The sequence below is a fragment of the Heptranchias perlo genome, chromosome 26 (genome assembly GCF_035084215.1).
Source record: "Heptranchias perlo isolate sHepPer1 chromosome 26, sHepPer1.hap1, whole genome shotgun sequence".
In the NCBI taxonomy this organism is placed as follows: domain Eukaryota; kingdom Metazoa; phylum Chordata; class Chondrichthyes; order Hexanchiformes; family Hexanchidae; genus Heptranchias; species Heptranchias perlo.
Genome location: NC_090350.1, coordinates 13,437,508 through 13,453,995, shown reverse-complemented (window position 1 = coordinate 13,453,995; position 16,488 = coordinate 13,437,508). Strand labels below are relative to the sequence as shown.

Here is a 16,488-nt window from a genome sequence, read left to right as displayed (position 1 = left end):
CACTGAGACCAGGTGAGCTGTGATTGGCCGCCACTGAGGCAAGGCGAGCTGTGATTGGCCGCCACTGAGGCAAGGCGAGCTGTGATTGGCCGCCACTGAGGCCAGGTGAGCTGTGATTGGCCGCCACTGAGGCCAGGTGAGCTGTGATTGGCCGCCACTGAGGCAAGGCGAGCTGTGATTGGCCGTCACTGAGGCCAGGTGAGCTGTGATTGGCTGTCACTGAGGCCAGGTGAGCTGTGATTGGCCGCCACTGAGGCCAGGTGAGCTGTGATTGGCTGTCACTGAGGCCAGGTGAGCCGTGATTGGCCGCCACTGAGGCCAGGTGAGCTGTGATTGGCCGTCGCTGAGGCCAGGCGTGCTGTGATTGGCCGTCACTGAGGATAGGCGAGCTGTGATTGGCTGTCACTGTGGCCAGGCGAGCTGCGATTGGGTGCGGGTGTGGTGACGGTTTCTGGGCTCTAATTGGCTCGACGGTATATTTGAAATTTAAACTGTCGGAGCGCGCTGGGCGAAGGCTGCAGCGAGAAGGTGAGGTGAGTAAATGGCGCTTTTAATATCCGAGTAACGTTAACAGCGCTTGGTGCTGGCTCTCTGATTGAAGAGGTTTGTTCGGCGTGTCTTTTTTTGGAGCAGCTGCGATGTAGACCCGGAGTTTGTTACACTGCTGGAAGCGGTCGGTGAGGGTGTAGGGTCACGGAGGGAGGGGTAGGAATGGCTCAAGTGTCTGGGCAGAGGCGGTGCTCACTACTCCAGGATTATCCTGGGGTGCAAAGAAACCCCCCCAGGCTTCTCTCCACTATCAATCATCTCCTTAAACCCCTCCGCCCTCCACCCCTGCCCCCGCCGCCCACAACATGTGCAAGGAGCTCATGGACTTTGTCATTTAGATTGTGATCATCTGTTCAGTTGCCTCTGCTGCATTCCACCCCCCACCCCGGCCTAGCAAGTCAATGTCCACACCGCCCCCCCCCCCCCCCACACACACACACCCCTCGCAGTCCTAACCCTGCATTTGCTTCTCTTTCCTCCTTTTAAGGCTCTTGTTAAAACTTACTTCTTTGAACAAACTTTTAATCACCTGTTCTCTTTGACACATCCATTTTTGTTGGATTATGCTCCTGTGATGTGCCTAGGGATGTTTTCCTATGTTAAAAGTGCTATGTAAATGCACGTTTTTCTCTGGTGAGTCTTGGGGTTGGATAGAGAGGAGATGTGAATCTCTTGTGGGGGAGAAGAGAAGAGATGTGTTCAGGGCTGGTATTGGTGGGAGGGGAGAGAGATTAGGTGTGTGCATGCAGAGTCAGACTGGCAATAAATATTTGCCCCAGTTTGCCTACTGACTGAATACCTTGAGTGACATTTTCATCATTGAGATGAAAACAGAAAATACTGAAAGTCACTCTTTACTGAAGAGAAAGAAGCTAGGTGATGGTTTGAGCAGAGACCCTTCAACAGAACTGTTGAGTGACAGTTATCCCCCTTTGTGGGAATGTTGTGGCCTGTGTTGTGGGTACGCTATGGGCTCTTCTTTTCTAGTGAGGTGGCTGCTTTCATTCTCATGCTATCTCTTACCCGAAGCTGTGCTAATAACAACTTGTCTGTCTCCCACTTTTGTCTCTGATTTAATCCCAGTGGTGACTAGTCATTGGCCTACTGCTTTCCCACCTAGGTAGGCAAACTCTGTGTTATTGCACTACTCTTTCTCCTTGTGCTTCTACTCTTTCTCTCCCCTTTGTTCTTTCCCTCTTCACCACCCCTATGACCCTGCTCTACCTGAGCTGGGTGGGAAAGGTAGGATGTTAGTTTGTGCTAATTGTGCACTGTAGTTACATGAACCTGTACAACAACTTACATTTATACAGAGCCTTTAATTTAGAAAAATGTCCCATGGTGAATCTTAGAGGCTCAGTTTAACAAAAATAGATGCTGAGCCAAAGGAGATATTCGGAGGGGTGACCAAAAGCTTGGTCAAAGATGGATTTTAAGGAGGGTCTTAAAGGTGGAGCGGTAGTGGCATTTATGGGGGAAATTTGAGTGTGGGGCCTAGATGGCTAAAGGCATGGCCATCAACGGGGCGAAGGGAGAGGGCATGCACAAAAATCTTGAATCAGAGGCATGGAGAATTTGGCGGGTGGGTGATTGCACACATATAGGGAAGGATTTGGTCATGGAGGGATTGAAACACGGGTGAGATTTTTAAATTGGAGGTGTTGGGGAACCATTGTCGGCCAGCAAGTACAGGGATGGTGGGTGAGTGGGATGTGAGGAATAGCATACCGACAGCAGAGTTTTGGATGAGCTGAAGTTTACATAGTGTAGGATGGGAGGCTGGTCAGGAGAGCATTGGAATAGTCAAGTCCGGAGGTGACGAAGGCATGGAAGAGGGAAGGTGGGTGATGTTATGGAGGTGGAAGTAGGTGGTCTTTGTGATGGAGAGGATATAGGGTCGGAAGCTTAGCTCGTGGTTGACTAGGGCAGCGAGATGGCAAACAGTCTGACTCAGCCTGAGACAATGGATGGGGTGGGTGGGGGGGGGCAATAGAATTGCTGGTAAGGGTACAGAGTTTGTGGTAGGATCTGGAGATGGTGTCTTCAGCCTTCCCAGACTTGAACTGGAGGGAATTGCAGCTCATCGTGCAATGCGCTGTGCTTAAGTAAACGTGTGTCACTATTGTAAAGTAGCCTCTGGTAAACCACCCTTTCTTTCCTTCCTACCTTCTATTCACCACCTTGCTATAGAGGCACTTTGAGAACTCTTGTAAGTGAGCTTGCAGGAGACTGAGGAAACATCTAGTGAAGTGAAGATTCCCTAGACTTTGTTCCTGGACTTCATTGCCTTCACCTGAGGTGTCCCATATCTTGAATGGATAACCCTTTGAAATCACATCCAGGAGCTCCCAATCTTACAGCTATCAACTTCCATCTTTGCTGTTTTCATCCTCCTTGGTCTCTTTGGATGGAGACTAAGGGTATTAGTGCTAACACACACTGGGGAAACATGTAGGGCCCACTGTATCACTACTGAACTCTGGTATGGATGCCTCAAATTCAGCTGCTAGTACTGCTATGGCCCCTGCCTCCTGTTTTGTATTGATAAGAGTGTAGATGGTTGGCTTGTAATGACCGGTACTTACATGGGTCTGCTGGGATGTTGCTAACTACCATTAAATTAAAGACAAGGTTGTTGCTGGGTTTTCAGTAAAGTGTAGTGGTTAGTGAGTGAAATTCTTGTACTTGCTGGAAAACAGCCAACGGCACAATTCGACTCTTGGTGTTGGCTGTTCAAATTACATTGTTTTGAGAGTATTTTGAGTGCTAACACTTGGCTGTGGTATTGTCACTTCGAGAGCGATTTGAAGTGAGGAATTAAGAATATTGCACTGGCAGCATAAAAGCATTATTGACTTAGAGTAGAAAAGTGTAAGTTTATGACAATCAGTCAGCATTCCTGGGAATTGCCCTGTAGTGTTGGATCAGGTCCTGACTGGATTCAGGCTGCATTTACACTGCAACTGTGGCATTGGTGTGAAGTTTACTGATTCAGTTGTAGTGTAAATAAACCCTTAAAGGCACACAAGCAACCAATATTAACTTGCCTCCCTCTGGTGTCTGAGCTTCCTGCCCCACTCCTAATCATTTCAACATCAAGCTCACTGACCCAGGGAGCTTCACGTTGACCTGATTTTGGGAGGCTGGAGGAAGAAGCTCGTATAATCCCAAGGTGCAACTGTTGCCTTTCTTAATTTTGCAACATTGTTACAGGAAATGTACCAAAAACTTCTGATGGAACGAAACTAGTTCATATAATTAAGTTAATGAACTATGGCTGCTACAGCCTTTGTCAACCAAGAGTAATGGTGCTAACCTTTCAAAACATTGGATTAACATAGAGGACATGCTGGCTCAAAACTCTGATATCTGGATTTTAAAAGGGGGGGGGGAAGGTAAATCTGAATGCTTTTTTTTGTTCTTGGAACATTTTATTTAGCATTAATCCTTTTCAGCATGTGAAGCAGGCACACTGGCAGTCCCTTGACTCGAATACTGTATCACATTGTGTTCAATTCCTCTCTTTCAGGGAAAAATGCCTTCAAAGCGGAAAGCAACTGGTCGCAAAAATAATACACTGGAATTAAAGAAGCATGAAAAGCTTCAAGCTTTCCTGAAGGATTTTGACATTGAAGGTAGTATGTTGTTAACTGTACAGTAATAGCTGTAAAAGAAATCTTTATAGACAGTGCCGTTCAGTTCTCCCTGATTTTCTGCTCTTTTGTTTAAACTTGTTCATTCTGTGTCCCCTCTTCCTGTAAGTCTCTTTTGCTTGTCTCCCACTCCTAGTTCTTTGTATTATTGTTTGTCTTTACTCTGTTTCTCTGCTTACAAAAGGAGTTGATGCCTATGTGGAGATGACTTTCAGCCTGCTGGTTCTAGTTCTGATGAAAGGTCATCGATCTGAAACATTAATTTTGTTTCTCCACTGATGCTACCTGACCTCCTGAGTGTTTCCAGCATTTTCTGTTTTTATTTGATTCCTGTGTGTGTGTTAATTAATTGATACATTTTCTTGTCAGACAGCCTCTGAACAATATTTGTGTCTATTCCCTATTTTCTCCGTTCTTGTCTCCCTTCGGGGGAAAAAAAAGCTCATTGGTAAAGTTGGGGATTTTTTTGTCGGTTAATTTGTCGGTCTGTAATTGCACTTAATGTTTGCTGGTCTGAGCTGTGACTTTTTTTCTCCTGTAGTTGATCGGCGAAAGAGAGAAATGGAAAAAGCATTGCACAATCTTCTCATCACAGTAGATGCTCATTACAGCCGTGCAATTATGAAACTTCCACTGGCTGTTAGACAGATGAATTACCTGGATTACCTTGGTAAGACATTGTTCCCCCTGTATCTGCTATTCACTAGTACAAGCATGAAATAGACTGGGGCCCTCGCACAGAGGAATTGGGGCTGTAATTTTCTGATTTTTTTTTCAGTTGAGGCCCAGAAACTTTAGCACATTAACCCTGTCGTATTTGCACAAAACTCCATTTTAATCACGCCTCTGGGCATTTATAGGACATTTCTCCTTTGGCCTTAATGGTCACTTTCTCCAGAGCTTGGAATGGTCATAAGGGTCCTAAAATAGCTGATTTGGGAATGGGAAGTGAAGTTAAAGCATCTCCCTCCAGTTTTTCTGAGCCACTTTATTTTAACTTTTAGGGGGTAAGGAAGGAAATGGTTCCATTTTGTGCATTTGCTATTGTTTTAATGGAAGTAACTTTTAAAATTTAGGCCAAAAGTCTTTAAAAGATGCATGGTATTGAAATCTATTTGTGTGCTGGATCTTGGACATTGTATTTCTAGGTTAATGTTTTCAAGATTTTGAAAGGTGTACTGAAGTGCATAAAAGCAGCAAGATTTGGACGTTTTATGGTAAAATCCTACAAATTAGTTTGCAAGGATTAGAAATAAACGTGTTTCTTTCAGTAGATGTACATGTTTTATTTTCCTGCAACAGCTCTGAAGCTTAAAATGACACTAGTTAATTCCTGTCTTTAATAGTCCAGCATGTTAAGTTTAACAACAAGTTCCCAGGTATCTGTTGCAATATGACTGAAGGATGTTGAAATAATGGAGGTAATTGGGTGGTACAGCATTAAGTATTGTTGGGTTCAAATGATGGAATGAAATGGGTTTGGAGAGTCTGTTATCTAGTTGCTGTTGAGTCCCCCAGACCACTTCCCATGCCTATTTTTCTCCCCCTAAAATAGATCTCCATTCTTGAGCGTGCAACCACTGAACTATAATTCTCTGTAACCTCAAAAGGAAAAGGTCTCTGGTTCAAATTCTACTCCAGGACTTAAGCATGTAATCTAAGATGCCACTTCAATACAGTACTGAGGAAGTGCTACATTGTTGGTCGGGCCTTTTTTCTAATGGGATGTTAAGCTGAGGCCCTATTGAACGTTCCATAGTGCCATTTGATGAAGAGCCGGGAAGTTCTCCCAATGTTCCGGCAACATTTATCCCTCAACCCAACACCACCAAGACAGCTGAATGGACTGTTTATCTCATTTGATGTTTGTGGGACCTTAATGTTACTATTGCTTAGGCAAACATGCACTATACTTGAAAAAGTAATTAATTGCATGTGAAGCACTTTGAGACATCCTGATGACATGAAAGGTACAGATGCAAATTCTTTTAGGAAACTGATAAAATGAGGTCAACTTAAGGAACTGGCAGTTCTAGGTCTTAAATTTTAGTTTAATTTGGACTTTCTGGCTGGGAGACAAGCACCTCACAGCATTACAGTATCCTTGGCTAAATATGTTATTGCTATTTTTAAGAGAACTTTTTTTTTCTTAAAGCCATGGGTGGAAGCGTAGAGGCAGTGGCAGAAGTTGAACAAGTAAGTTTTTTTTTCTGATCTTGTCAAATCAAATGTCTTTCACTATACAAGTGAGAGTTCTGGGTGCTAAGTGTAAAGTAAAATCGTAATGCAACATAATGCCCTTCCAGAAAGGTTAAGTGTCCGACTTCCAGATGGTTTACTGGTTTGGTACTGAGCCATACAGACTACGGATGTTCTAGATTATAGCATGCTTGCGAGAATGAGCTGTATAATACACAATGCACCAGTAAAACTGGAGTCAAATTATTATCTGTGAAAATGTACTGAAGTACATAATAGTTTAACAGATGGAAGTCTTTTCATTTGAAAAAAAATTTAAAAGTATTTTTGTGTTGACATCTAATTACCTTGGTCACATTGCACTTTGGATAGTATTCTATTGAAGTTGATCAGAAATTTAAAGCTTGGAATAAAACTTTAAATGTGAAGATTTTGGGTACAGTTTTTATACAGGATTTAGTTAGAGAAGTAGCAAACTTTAATCTGCACTGTTGATAATGAACCACAGTATTGGCAAACATACCACTGACAATCCATTTTTAAAAAGACTGAGCAGAGTAACTCTCCTCCTACCCAGTCACAGCAACAATTTAGCCGTGGCTCTGCTATGCAAACTCGTCTGTGCTGTCCCAACAACACTCGGTGCAGTGATAAACTTGGTGGGTTCACTTATGCCTGTCACAATGGCCAAAACCAGATAATATGCTGGAGCCAGCTGGATGAGGAGTCCCTTCCTGGTTTAATAAAATTAATAATGCAATTGATTCCCGATGACTTTTTTGAATTTAAATGATTTCTGACACAGGGGAATGCAATGGGGAAGAAGTTATGCTTTCGTTGGTCAGACCTCATCTGGAGTATTGCGTTCAGCTTTGGGCACTGCACTTCAGGAAGTGAGCCTTGAAGGGGAGTATGGTGCAGATTCACCAGAATGGTACCAGGATTTAATTGAGGGCAGGTTACATAAAATCGCTATTTCCTCTAGTGGGGGAATCCAGAACAAGGGTGCACAGTCTTAAAATTAGAGCTAGGACATTTAGGAGTGAAATCAGGATGTGCTTTTTTGCACAGAGAAGTGGCGATCTGGAATTCTCTCCCCTGAAAGGCTGTGGACGCTGGGGGTCAATTGGAGCTTTCAAGACTGAGATTGACGGGTGTTAGGTAAGGGTAACAAGGGATATGGATAAATGGAGTTGAGGTGCAGATTATCCTGATCTAATTGAATAGCGGCTCAGGCTCGGGGGTGGAGGTGGCTGAATGACCTACTTATGACTTATTCCCATGACTTATTGAAAAGGAAATGAATGAATTGATATCCTGGTTAAAGTGTCTTACGATGTCTTGGCTCGTTTCAATTTTTAGCTTGTTCTCAGACAATTAGATAAGTATTAGTGTGTTTTTGTTAAATTCCACTATACCTAGAAGACCATAGAGCTGCAATTTTAAAACTGATAACCTTGTACAAGAAAACAGCCATAAATCAAAGCAGTTAATAGCTTTAATTTATTCTAAATCTACTGTTTTTGAAATAAAAATGACTACTGTCCTATTTGAAAATTGCAAACTGGTTACTTTTAAGAATTTATCTCCTTGGGAATCTTTTTTATATGAAATGTCTAATCAGTTTCTGGACTTGAACATGTTCTCCTGCTGTATCTAATCTAATAAGTATCTTTGCTACAGAAACGTATTAATGCTGCCTGTTTGGAAGTTGACGCCATGGAGTCTGAAATTTTGAAAGATGCCGCGCAGCTGAAGACTACCAAAAAACGTAAGCTTGGTACAACCATTATTGTCATGTTAATTTGTGGACACATTATTTAACTTTCTAGTGTAAAATGCATGCATTTATTGGAAAATATTGGACCTACAAATGTGGCATCTGACAATGTATTATCACTGATGGCACAGTGCTTTATTGCTCGTGAGATGCATCTGGGGGGCAGCGATCTGGTGTTAAATATTAGTACAATATATTGCCCTTCCAAACCATTAATTTCAATAATGCGCCATAGTAATGTGGCTGACCAGTATTTGGGTGTCTTTTTCTGTATCAAAGTTTCCTAGAAAGAAAGTCAAGAAAATTATTTGAAAATGCCCAATTAAATTATAACTCAAATACAGTCCTGTTCATTTCACTCTCTTGCTGTAAAGCCTTTAGTTTTCTGCTTAAGTGAAAAGCTGACTACTTGTAAATTAACCCCCAGTCCAAAATGAGGAGCCTGATTTCCTCTGGCAGTGACTGATTTATTTGTGTAAAATTTGTTTGCGTAATTCTTGTAATGCAATTTACCCATTTATTTAAAATTAGTTACGGATTGTATTAGAATAGTCCACAAAGCAATTTTACAGCAGTGTTAATCGGCACTGCCAGAGGAAATGAAACACTGCCCCTTCTGGACCCATAGAGGCTGAATACACAACCAAAGGTGTCCAAGCTTTTTGCTTTTGCTGATCATGTAGGTGTGTACTGTGGAATCATGAGCCACAGGCTCCTATTAGCTTTCATATCAAGTTGCTGATGCTAACCGATCTTTGTGTTCTGATTGAACTCCAGAGACTTGAGCACATAATCTAGGCTGACCCTCCAGTGCAGGACTGAGGGCTTGCTGCACTGTCGGAGGTGCCTTCTTTTGGATAAGACGTTAAACCGAGGTCCCATCTGCTTTCTCAGGTGGATGTAAAAAAGTCCCATGTCACTATTCAAAGAAGAGCAGGGGAGTTTTCTCTTCAACCAGCATCACTAAAACAGATCATCTGGTCATTTTATTTCATTGCTGTTGGTGGGCGCTTGCTTTGCGCCAATTGGCTGCTGCATTTCCCACATTACAACAGTGACTACACTTCAAAAGTACTTAATTGTCTGTAAAGTGCTTTGGGATGTCCTGAGGTTGTGAAAGGTGCTGTATAAATGCAAATTTGTTCTTAACATTTTTCCACCATGAGGCAAAAGTGCAAAAAGCAGCCCTTTCCAGAGCTTCAGGTTAACCGTATCCTAAACAGGACAAACCAGCAGATAAGAAACGGAAGTGCAAATTGGACTGGCTTGCCAGGACTACAAGTTAGACACCCAAATATTGAAGGGTCCCAGGTCCGATCTCAGTGCTTTTTTTCCTCTGTCTTCCCCAGGAGTTAGCATTACTAGAGCTAGGAGAGGTGATGCCCAACACGCTTTGCCTAATGGATAGGGTGAGCAATGAATAGGCCTGGCCATCTTTTCCTCTCCTCTTTTTCTTTCTTTCTTTGTATATGTATGAAGTAAATATTTGTAAATGTTTTAATTTGAAACTCATTCCCTACAGGTAAACACAAAACTAAGAATGACCCTGACACGGTTGTGAGTGAAGCTGAAAATCTTCCTCCATTGACCAAAATGTTCCGAAAGGTTAGTGTGTTTATAAAAAATCTTTTAACTAGTTATTGTTTACTGGTTGCCAGTGATGTTTTGCACCATTGGGAGGAGGGGGAATAATTAATCTGTTATTGATAAAATGGTAAAATCAGTGAGTCAATGCAAATCTGCACAATGCAAGTGGGTTATTGACTAGCAAATTTAAAACTGCAATTCTCATTCTTAATGTATAAATGTGTGTGTTTACTTTGCAAAACTGGGAGAATGGGGAAGGAGATTGGGTTTCCTCATGTTCTGTACTCGAGTGGTGTTAGTATCAGTTAGTGGTCAGCTCAAACTTAAAGGAAATCAAATTGCAATCTTCAGTGACCTTCAGTCTGGTTCAAATAAACCTGTTTCTGGGATTGATTTGTTTTAGGTCTCACTTATTCTCTGCTATATATTGAGTGCGGGCTTGTAGATTTCAATTGTGGAGAACAAGGTTTACAAAGAAACTAAAAATCTTTCTAATGTGTGCTTGTGTTCCCACATGTGGGAAGAAATCTCTTCAGTATTTCAGGAGTGCACCTCTGTTTATTTGAGAGCAGCCTATTCAGTGCTTACCAGTCCCTGCAATTTTTTTTAGCCTTTTGGTGGGGGGGCCGCCTTGAACCTCTGCAGTCCTTGCACGGCAGGTGCTCCCATGATGGTGTTATGCAGGAAATTCCAGGATATTGATCCAGAAACAGTGATGTGTCCAAATAAAGATGATTTGTGGCTTGGTCAATACCCTGGACATTGCTGTTCTTGGTGGTAGAGGTCATGGGCTGGGAGGTACTGTTAAAGTAACCTCGGTGAGTTGCTGCAGTGCATCCTGTAAATAATGCTGCAGCCATAATGTGCCAGTGGTGGATGAATATTGAGTTCAGTTGTCGGGATACCAGTCAAGCTAACTGCTTATTGTGGATGGTGTTTGTTTCTTGAGCTTTGTTGGGGCAGCACCCGTCCTGCTAAATATTCCATCAGACTCCCGACTTGAGCTTTGTAGATGGTGGAGAGTCTTTGCGGGGTCAGGAGGTGAGCCACTAGTTGCAGAATATCCAGCTTCTGCCATGCTCTTGTAGCCATGGCATTGGTATGGTTGGTCCGGTTAAACTTGGTTAGTGGTGATGATCCCCAGGGTTGTGGTGCTGTTGAAGGTTGGGGAGGTGGTTGGGTCTTATTAGATGGCTATGGTGCAAATGTGACCTACTACTTCTCAGCCCAAGTTTGGACATTGTCTATGTCCTGCTAGAGTATTGATCTGAACTAATTTTTTCTTTTAAATTATCCCTTTAGGGTAAAAATGGTGCAACCCTCTCAGTTAAAAGTAGACCTCCATCAGCATGTGTCACAGCTGCCCGGACTAGAAGGTAAGTATTCACCCCCGAAAATGTTTTATTTCTGGTACAGAAGATCAATCTGATGTTTAATTTTCTGATACAGCTGACGAGTTTACCAATTCACATGTGCGTCTTGGTGATTTTTCACTTTCATGACCTGCAGCAACTTTGTTGTCACAACACCGATCTTCATCAAAGCTTTTACTAACTGTAAAGCTGGGCTTAAAAATGTTTTTCAGCCAAAGAATACCCTTTGGTGGCTTCTAGGAATGCATCCCAAGTTGTCACTTTAAGCAACTCCTTTTTAAAATAATTCCTGGGTCTAGTTTTTCTGCTGGGTTCTAAACTCATTCGGAAGTCACAATACATAGCCTGAGGCTCTTGAAGGTAAGTTTTGCAAACGGTACTGCAGTGTCCTCTCTATCCCCTCTGGGAAATGGCTTAAGCTCAAATTGTCATCCTTGTATTTTATTGGGCCTTCCAGAAAGGCTTGATAATGCAGCCCCTCACAGCACAGTTAAAGATATTGCTGTGGCCTCCAGGTTGACGTGTGTACAATCAGCAGCTTCCTACCAAGTATGCGACCTCTACCGGGCAGTCAGAATGCTCTGAATTGGCTAGTTGATTTAGAGGGATTAATTATGCTCCCACATCTGGTAGTAATTTATTTCATTTCTGCTGGAACCTCTTCAGTTGTTGTCTAGTTCACGATTGTGTAATGGTGAGTGCCTCCCAAGGACATGTAATGGTCTGTGTCTCTTGCCAAAATCTTCTGTCAATGGTGGGGTGCTAAACTGATCAAGTTTAAAAATTTCAGCAGTCTGCCTGGTACATCAAACAGGTCTGAACTCTGAGATGTGATTAGCTGCGCAGCATTTCCTTGGAGCCTCGAACTTCTGCCCTGATGTGCCATGAAGAGCCTGCAATCTTTGACGCCGGAGAAAGTATGGTGCCTTCCTGCTGTCGGTTTATGATTGACAACCTAATTATTAAGCAGAAACCTAGATCTTTTTTGGTATTACCCACTCATGTCACTGCACTGCTGATTTTCTAGGAAGTCCCCCAAACAAAAGATGTAACTGACAGCTTTGAAAAGTTTGTACTGTGGAGTCTGGATTAGAATGTAGGCTCCATGGTCTGTAAAGTAGTAAAATTCCTAGGTTGTGTATAGGTCATGCAAGCATGAGTATTGCAGGGCCTATGATGGGGTTAGATGAATAGGGATGGGAGGAGGCTCCTGCAGAGCTTAAACCCCAGCATAGATCATTTGGGCTGAATGGCATGTTTCTGTGCTGTAGACTCTATGTAGTATTGGCTCTGTATCCTGAGATGAGAAAGCAGCAGGGGAATGGTTCAAATCCCAGTATTGTAACTGTTTCGATAGATTTTCACATTACTAATTGTGCCTTTTCAATTGTACAGGAAAAGCAGGAGCAAGGGTCTCAGTTCTGCAAATAACACTGATATATGGGGACCCACACCACTGATAACACCTAAATTTGATTCACGGTCAGTTTATTAAATGTTCCATAAAATTTAAAGTTTATATGTTCTACAAGTTGAAGTAAATATATATTCTGGTATCAAAACTGAAACAATTGCTGAAAAATCAATGTGAATTGTACGATGTGCAGCTTTTCCCCCCTACCCCAACCCCCCCCCCCCCCCTGCTAAAATTAACCTTGAATTTTCCATTTATCTCTGATTACAAAAGCTTTGAAACTTGGTTCGAGCAGCTGCAAGAATTTGTTTTAGTTGGTATGGTGTTTCAGAATGATTTTGTACCACATGGCTGAGATTACATCTGTTTTTGTAAATGGTTCACTTAGGTTGCCGAAGACAACAACTCGCCTGCGAAAAATGGGGGAGCGGGTGTTTAGCTTTTCAGGAAGCCCACTAGCCGAAGCCAAAGAAATGACCATCAGTGTCCCGACTGAGGATGGACAGGTGAGCTGAGCCGACTGAGGACTTTGCAATTGTTTCTGTAGCAACTGCCGATTGCTTAAGAATGCACATTTGAGATGAGTTTTCTAGGTTCTGTTTGCTCCTGCAAAGACTAAATCGAGTTTTTCCTATTGTTTAGAATATCCAGTTTCTGGCCAGCAAAATAAACAATACAGATTTAACTCAACTGGACGACCAGACATTTAAAAGTTTTGAGCAACTATCTGTAAGTACCATTTTATTACTTTAAGTATTGGGTGTTAGAATTTCTAAGTATGTCTTAGTGATCGCATTATAATGGTGTAGTTACAACTAATGTACTAAGGCGATCCTCTGCCAGACTTGCACTTCACAATCTCTCGAACCTTTGTGCATGTCTGATACTATTTTCCATATTCAGTAGTGACTTGGAAAATGTCTCTTGGGTTCGCCACGTTTCAAATAATTAGCTCCGTTATCAGTCTTTGGTTTGCAATGGTTCTGCTTCAGTGTTTATTAATTGTCTGTCTGAAAGTTGACGGTAAAGTACTTGGGAAAAGTTTATTATCAACGGGGGTCTCTGAGGATATCTCTGCGCTTCTTGGGGAATGCTCGGATTAAAATAGGTCGATCCATTGTCGTTTTTTTATATAGAGAAATTTGATCTCTTCTGTGCCTGGGCGGGTGGAGAGTCCACCCATGAATTTAGGAATTTCCAGTTGTGGGGCATTCCTTTTTAAAATGTGGGATAACACTTTATCACCATGTAAAATAGGCCACCCTCATTGGATAAAGGCAAAGCCTTTTTTTTTAAGTGTACTTTCCTCTTCAGATGTTGAGTCGTTGCTGGGGTGTGGTTTGACAGGAACCCTCTGATAATCTGACTTCATATTATTGATGTGTTAGTATAGCTCAGCTGAGCCCAATCTGATCTATGCACATGGATTTTCTGGCTTGGAGTGGGGGTGGGGGGGGCAGCTAGATGACCAGAAATGGAAGCCATTAAGATTTTCCCTTTTTTCCTTCAACTTTCTCTTTCCGACCCCCCCCCCCACCTCACCATCCCCTGCACATCTGCTAACCTAGGATGCTGAGGTAAACTCCAACACCTGCATGGAGTCAAAAAATGTATATTTTAGGCTGCTGCTCCTATAGCCAGAAGAAAAATGAATCTTAAATGCACTTTTGTAGATGGAGTGGGGGTCAGGGAGAAGAAATGTGGAATAAATGTCACTAGGAGTGTGGCATTCTAATTTGTATACATTTTTTTACTTTGTAGCAACAGCTCAACGAAATGTTGAAGATGAGACGATGAAAGCTGGGAGATGTCAATAAATGCTATTCATCTGAATTTTTCTTTAAAGTATGTCATTGTAATATGGTTTGATAGTGAATAAAACTGTTTTGCTAATAAATATTGTTTTTTACAATCCATGACAATAACTGCTGGTTCAAGTAAACTATTGTGCACAAAGAAGCTGTTCTTGCCTCTGAATTTCATGCAGCATCTGTATTCTAACAGGACAATGTGACCAAGTTTTTCGGTGAAATTAACTTTTTCCTACATTCAGAGCAAGTAAAGGTGACCATTCTATTATACTAAAGGCCGGTAAATAGCCCATCCCTAGTTGCCCTTTAGAAGATGGTGGTGGCCTACCTTGAACTGCTGCAGTTGGTGTGGTGGTGGTGGTGGTCAGCAGTTTGATATAACTGGGTGGCTTTCTAGGCCACCTCTGTGGGCAGTTAGGAGTCCTCTGCACCTTTTGTGGGACTAGAGTCACACATGGGCCCGACCAAGCAAGGGCATCAGGTTTCCTTCCATTAATGAACCAGTTGGGTTTTTGCAACAATCCGACAGCTTCATGATCACTTTTACAGATGCCAGATTTTATTTGTTAAACTATTCAAATTCTCATTGTTTTGGGGAATTTGAGCTTGTGTTCGCTGACTTATAGGTTATGGTAATATCACTAGACTGATAGGGCTTTCCCCTGAACCTGTCATAGCTCCTCTGGGAAAAGTATTTAAAATGTTAAACTCCTCACTACTACTGCTTCAGCTCCTGTGCATTTCTGGATTGCTCAAAGCCTCCTCACCTCCCTGCCTTAAAAAATCTTCTCAAAAAAACATTCTCTTGAGCCAAGTTGGATGGAAGGAAAAGATGAAAAATACTTTAATTTTTTGATAATCCCAAGAAATTATTTGCAGAAATTGCTGGATAAATACCAGGAACTTTGCCATATTAAACATCTTGAATGTAACACATTCTACAAGAGTGGTATCCATTCACCCTGTTTAACAAAAAAAAAGTAAAGTAGTCTGCTTCTGCAATGAGTTGATGAATGTAGATCTTGGCTCCAAATTTTGGGTATTCATACCAAAAACTACACCAGTGGTAACCTATCTGCGGTATGTCTAACACACGAAACTGATCAGCTCACAGCAGGATGCTAGAGGTCCAAAGTTTAATAAAGCTCCATTGAAATGAATGGAGCTGGAGCAGCACAGCTAAAATGTTGCATTATTTCACCTGTAGATGGCAGTACAGTTCAGCAGAACTCAGTACGAAAGTATTCGTACACATTTGAAGGAAGTTTAAATGAAAATTATAACAAGGTTCTGAAAAAAATATAAGCAGGTCAGTTACTTGCAGAGATGTTTATATCCCATCACAAAACCTCTGACTTTAATTTTGGAGACTCTTATTCTCTTCCTATTTTCTGTTTACAACTAGGACATATGCCTATGTAACCTGAATTATGTGCATTTTGTCTGCCAAACCAGACCCAAACCCATTCCGTCTATCTTTTAACTTTCTCTTTATCGTCTTGGCCCCTTCTCTCTGGGTAACAGGAAGGGGAGGAGACAGTCATTTCTCTCCTCGGCTACTTTGCGTTCCCATATTCCTACCCCAATCCTTCACTATTCCTCTAGTTTCCTACTCTCCTGCAGCTAGTTTCCCATCCTTCTAGGATAAACCCATAAGCTTCCCTCTGCCTCTCGGCATTCTCTGAAGGACTCATTGCTGCCTCCTTACAGCAGCAACCACAACTGCCCTATCCTATCGCTGTCCTTCCCACCCAGTGTGTCTACTGGGGCCTAATATTGCCAATCATTGCCCGTCACCCTCCAGAATATCTGTTCACTTGCGAACAAGGCCCTTGCCAAGGGCTGCAGATTTGAATGTTTAAAAGCACACAACTGATTTAGCCATTTGTTGCCAGATTGGCTGGACCATATCAAGCACTATTAGGCTCCGCTCACTTCTTCAGGATCATCCTGGAATACAAAGATAACCCCTGGCTTTTTGACATTACAAACAGTCTTAAACCCCTCTCCCTTGCTACCTCCACCCTCACCTTCAATTACAAATGGACTTCTTTGTCACTACGATTGAGACCATCAGAAAAGTGGCAAATGGAATTCAACCTGGAGAAGTGTGACATAATGC

At 42.2% G+C, this 16,488-nt stretch overlaps 1 protein-coding gene across 2 annotated transcripts; it reads left to right on the top strand.

The window, feature by feature from the left end:
* The first annotated feature begins 479 nt into the window (after positions 1–479).
* On the top strand, positions 480–14,452 carry LOC137342795 (borealin-like). 2 transcript variants are annotated; one of them, XM_068006981.1, is made up of 11 exons: positions 480–533; positions 4,079–4,184; positions 4,744–4,872; positions 6,358–6,398; positions 8,085–8,172; positions 9,704–9,786; positions 11,071–11,144; positions 12,537–12,623; positions 12,944–13,061; positions 13,198–13,284; positions 14,317–14,452. In XM_068006981.1, exons 2-11 carry the CDS (start codon positions 4,085–4,087, stop codon positions 14,350–14,352), a joined length of 843 nt encoding a protein of 280 aa, XP_067863082.1. In that variant the 5' UTR covers positions 480–533; positions 4,079–4,084; the 3' UTR covers positions 14,353–14,452. The 2 variants fall into 2 exon arrangements, with proteins under 2 accessions (XP_067863082.1, XP_067863083.1); XM_068006982.1 differs by having other exon boundaries at positions 511–528.
* Positions 14,453–16,488: the final 2,036 nt, after the last annotated feature.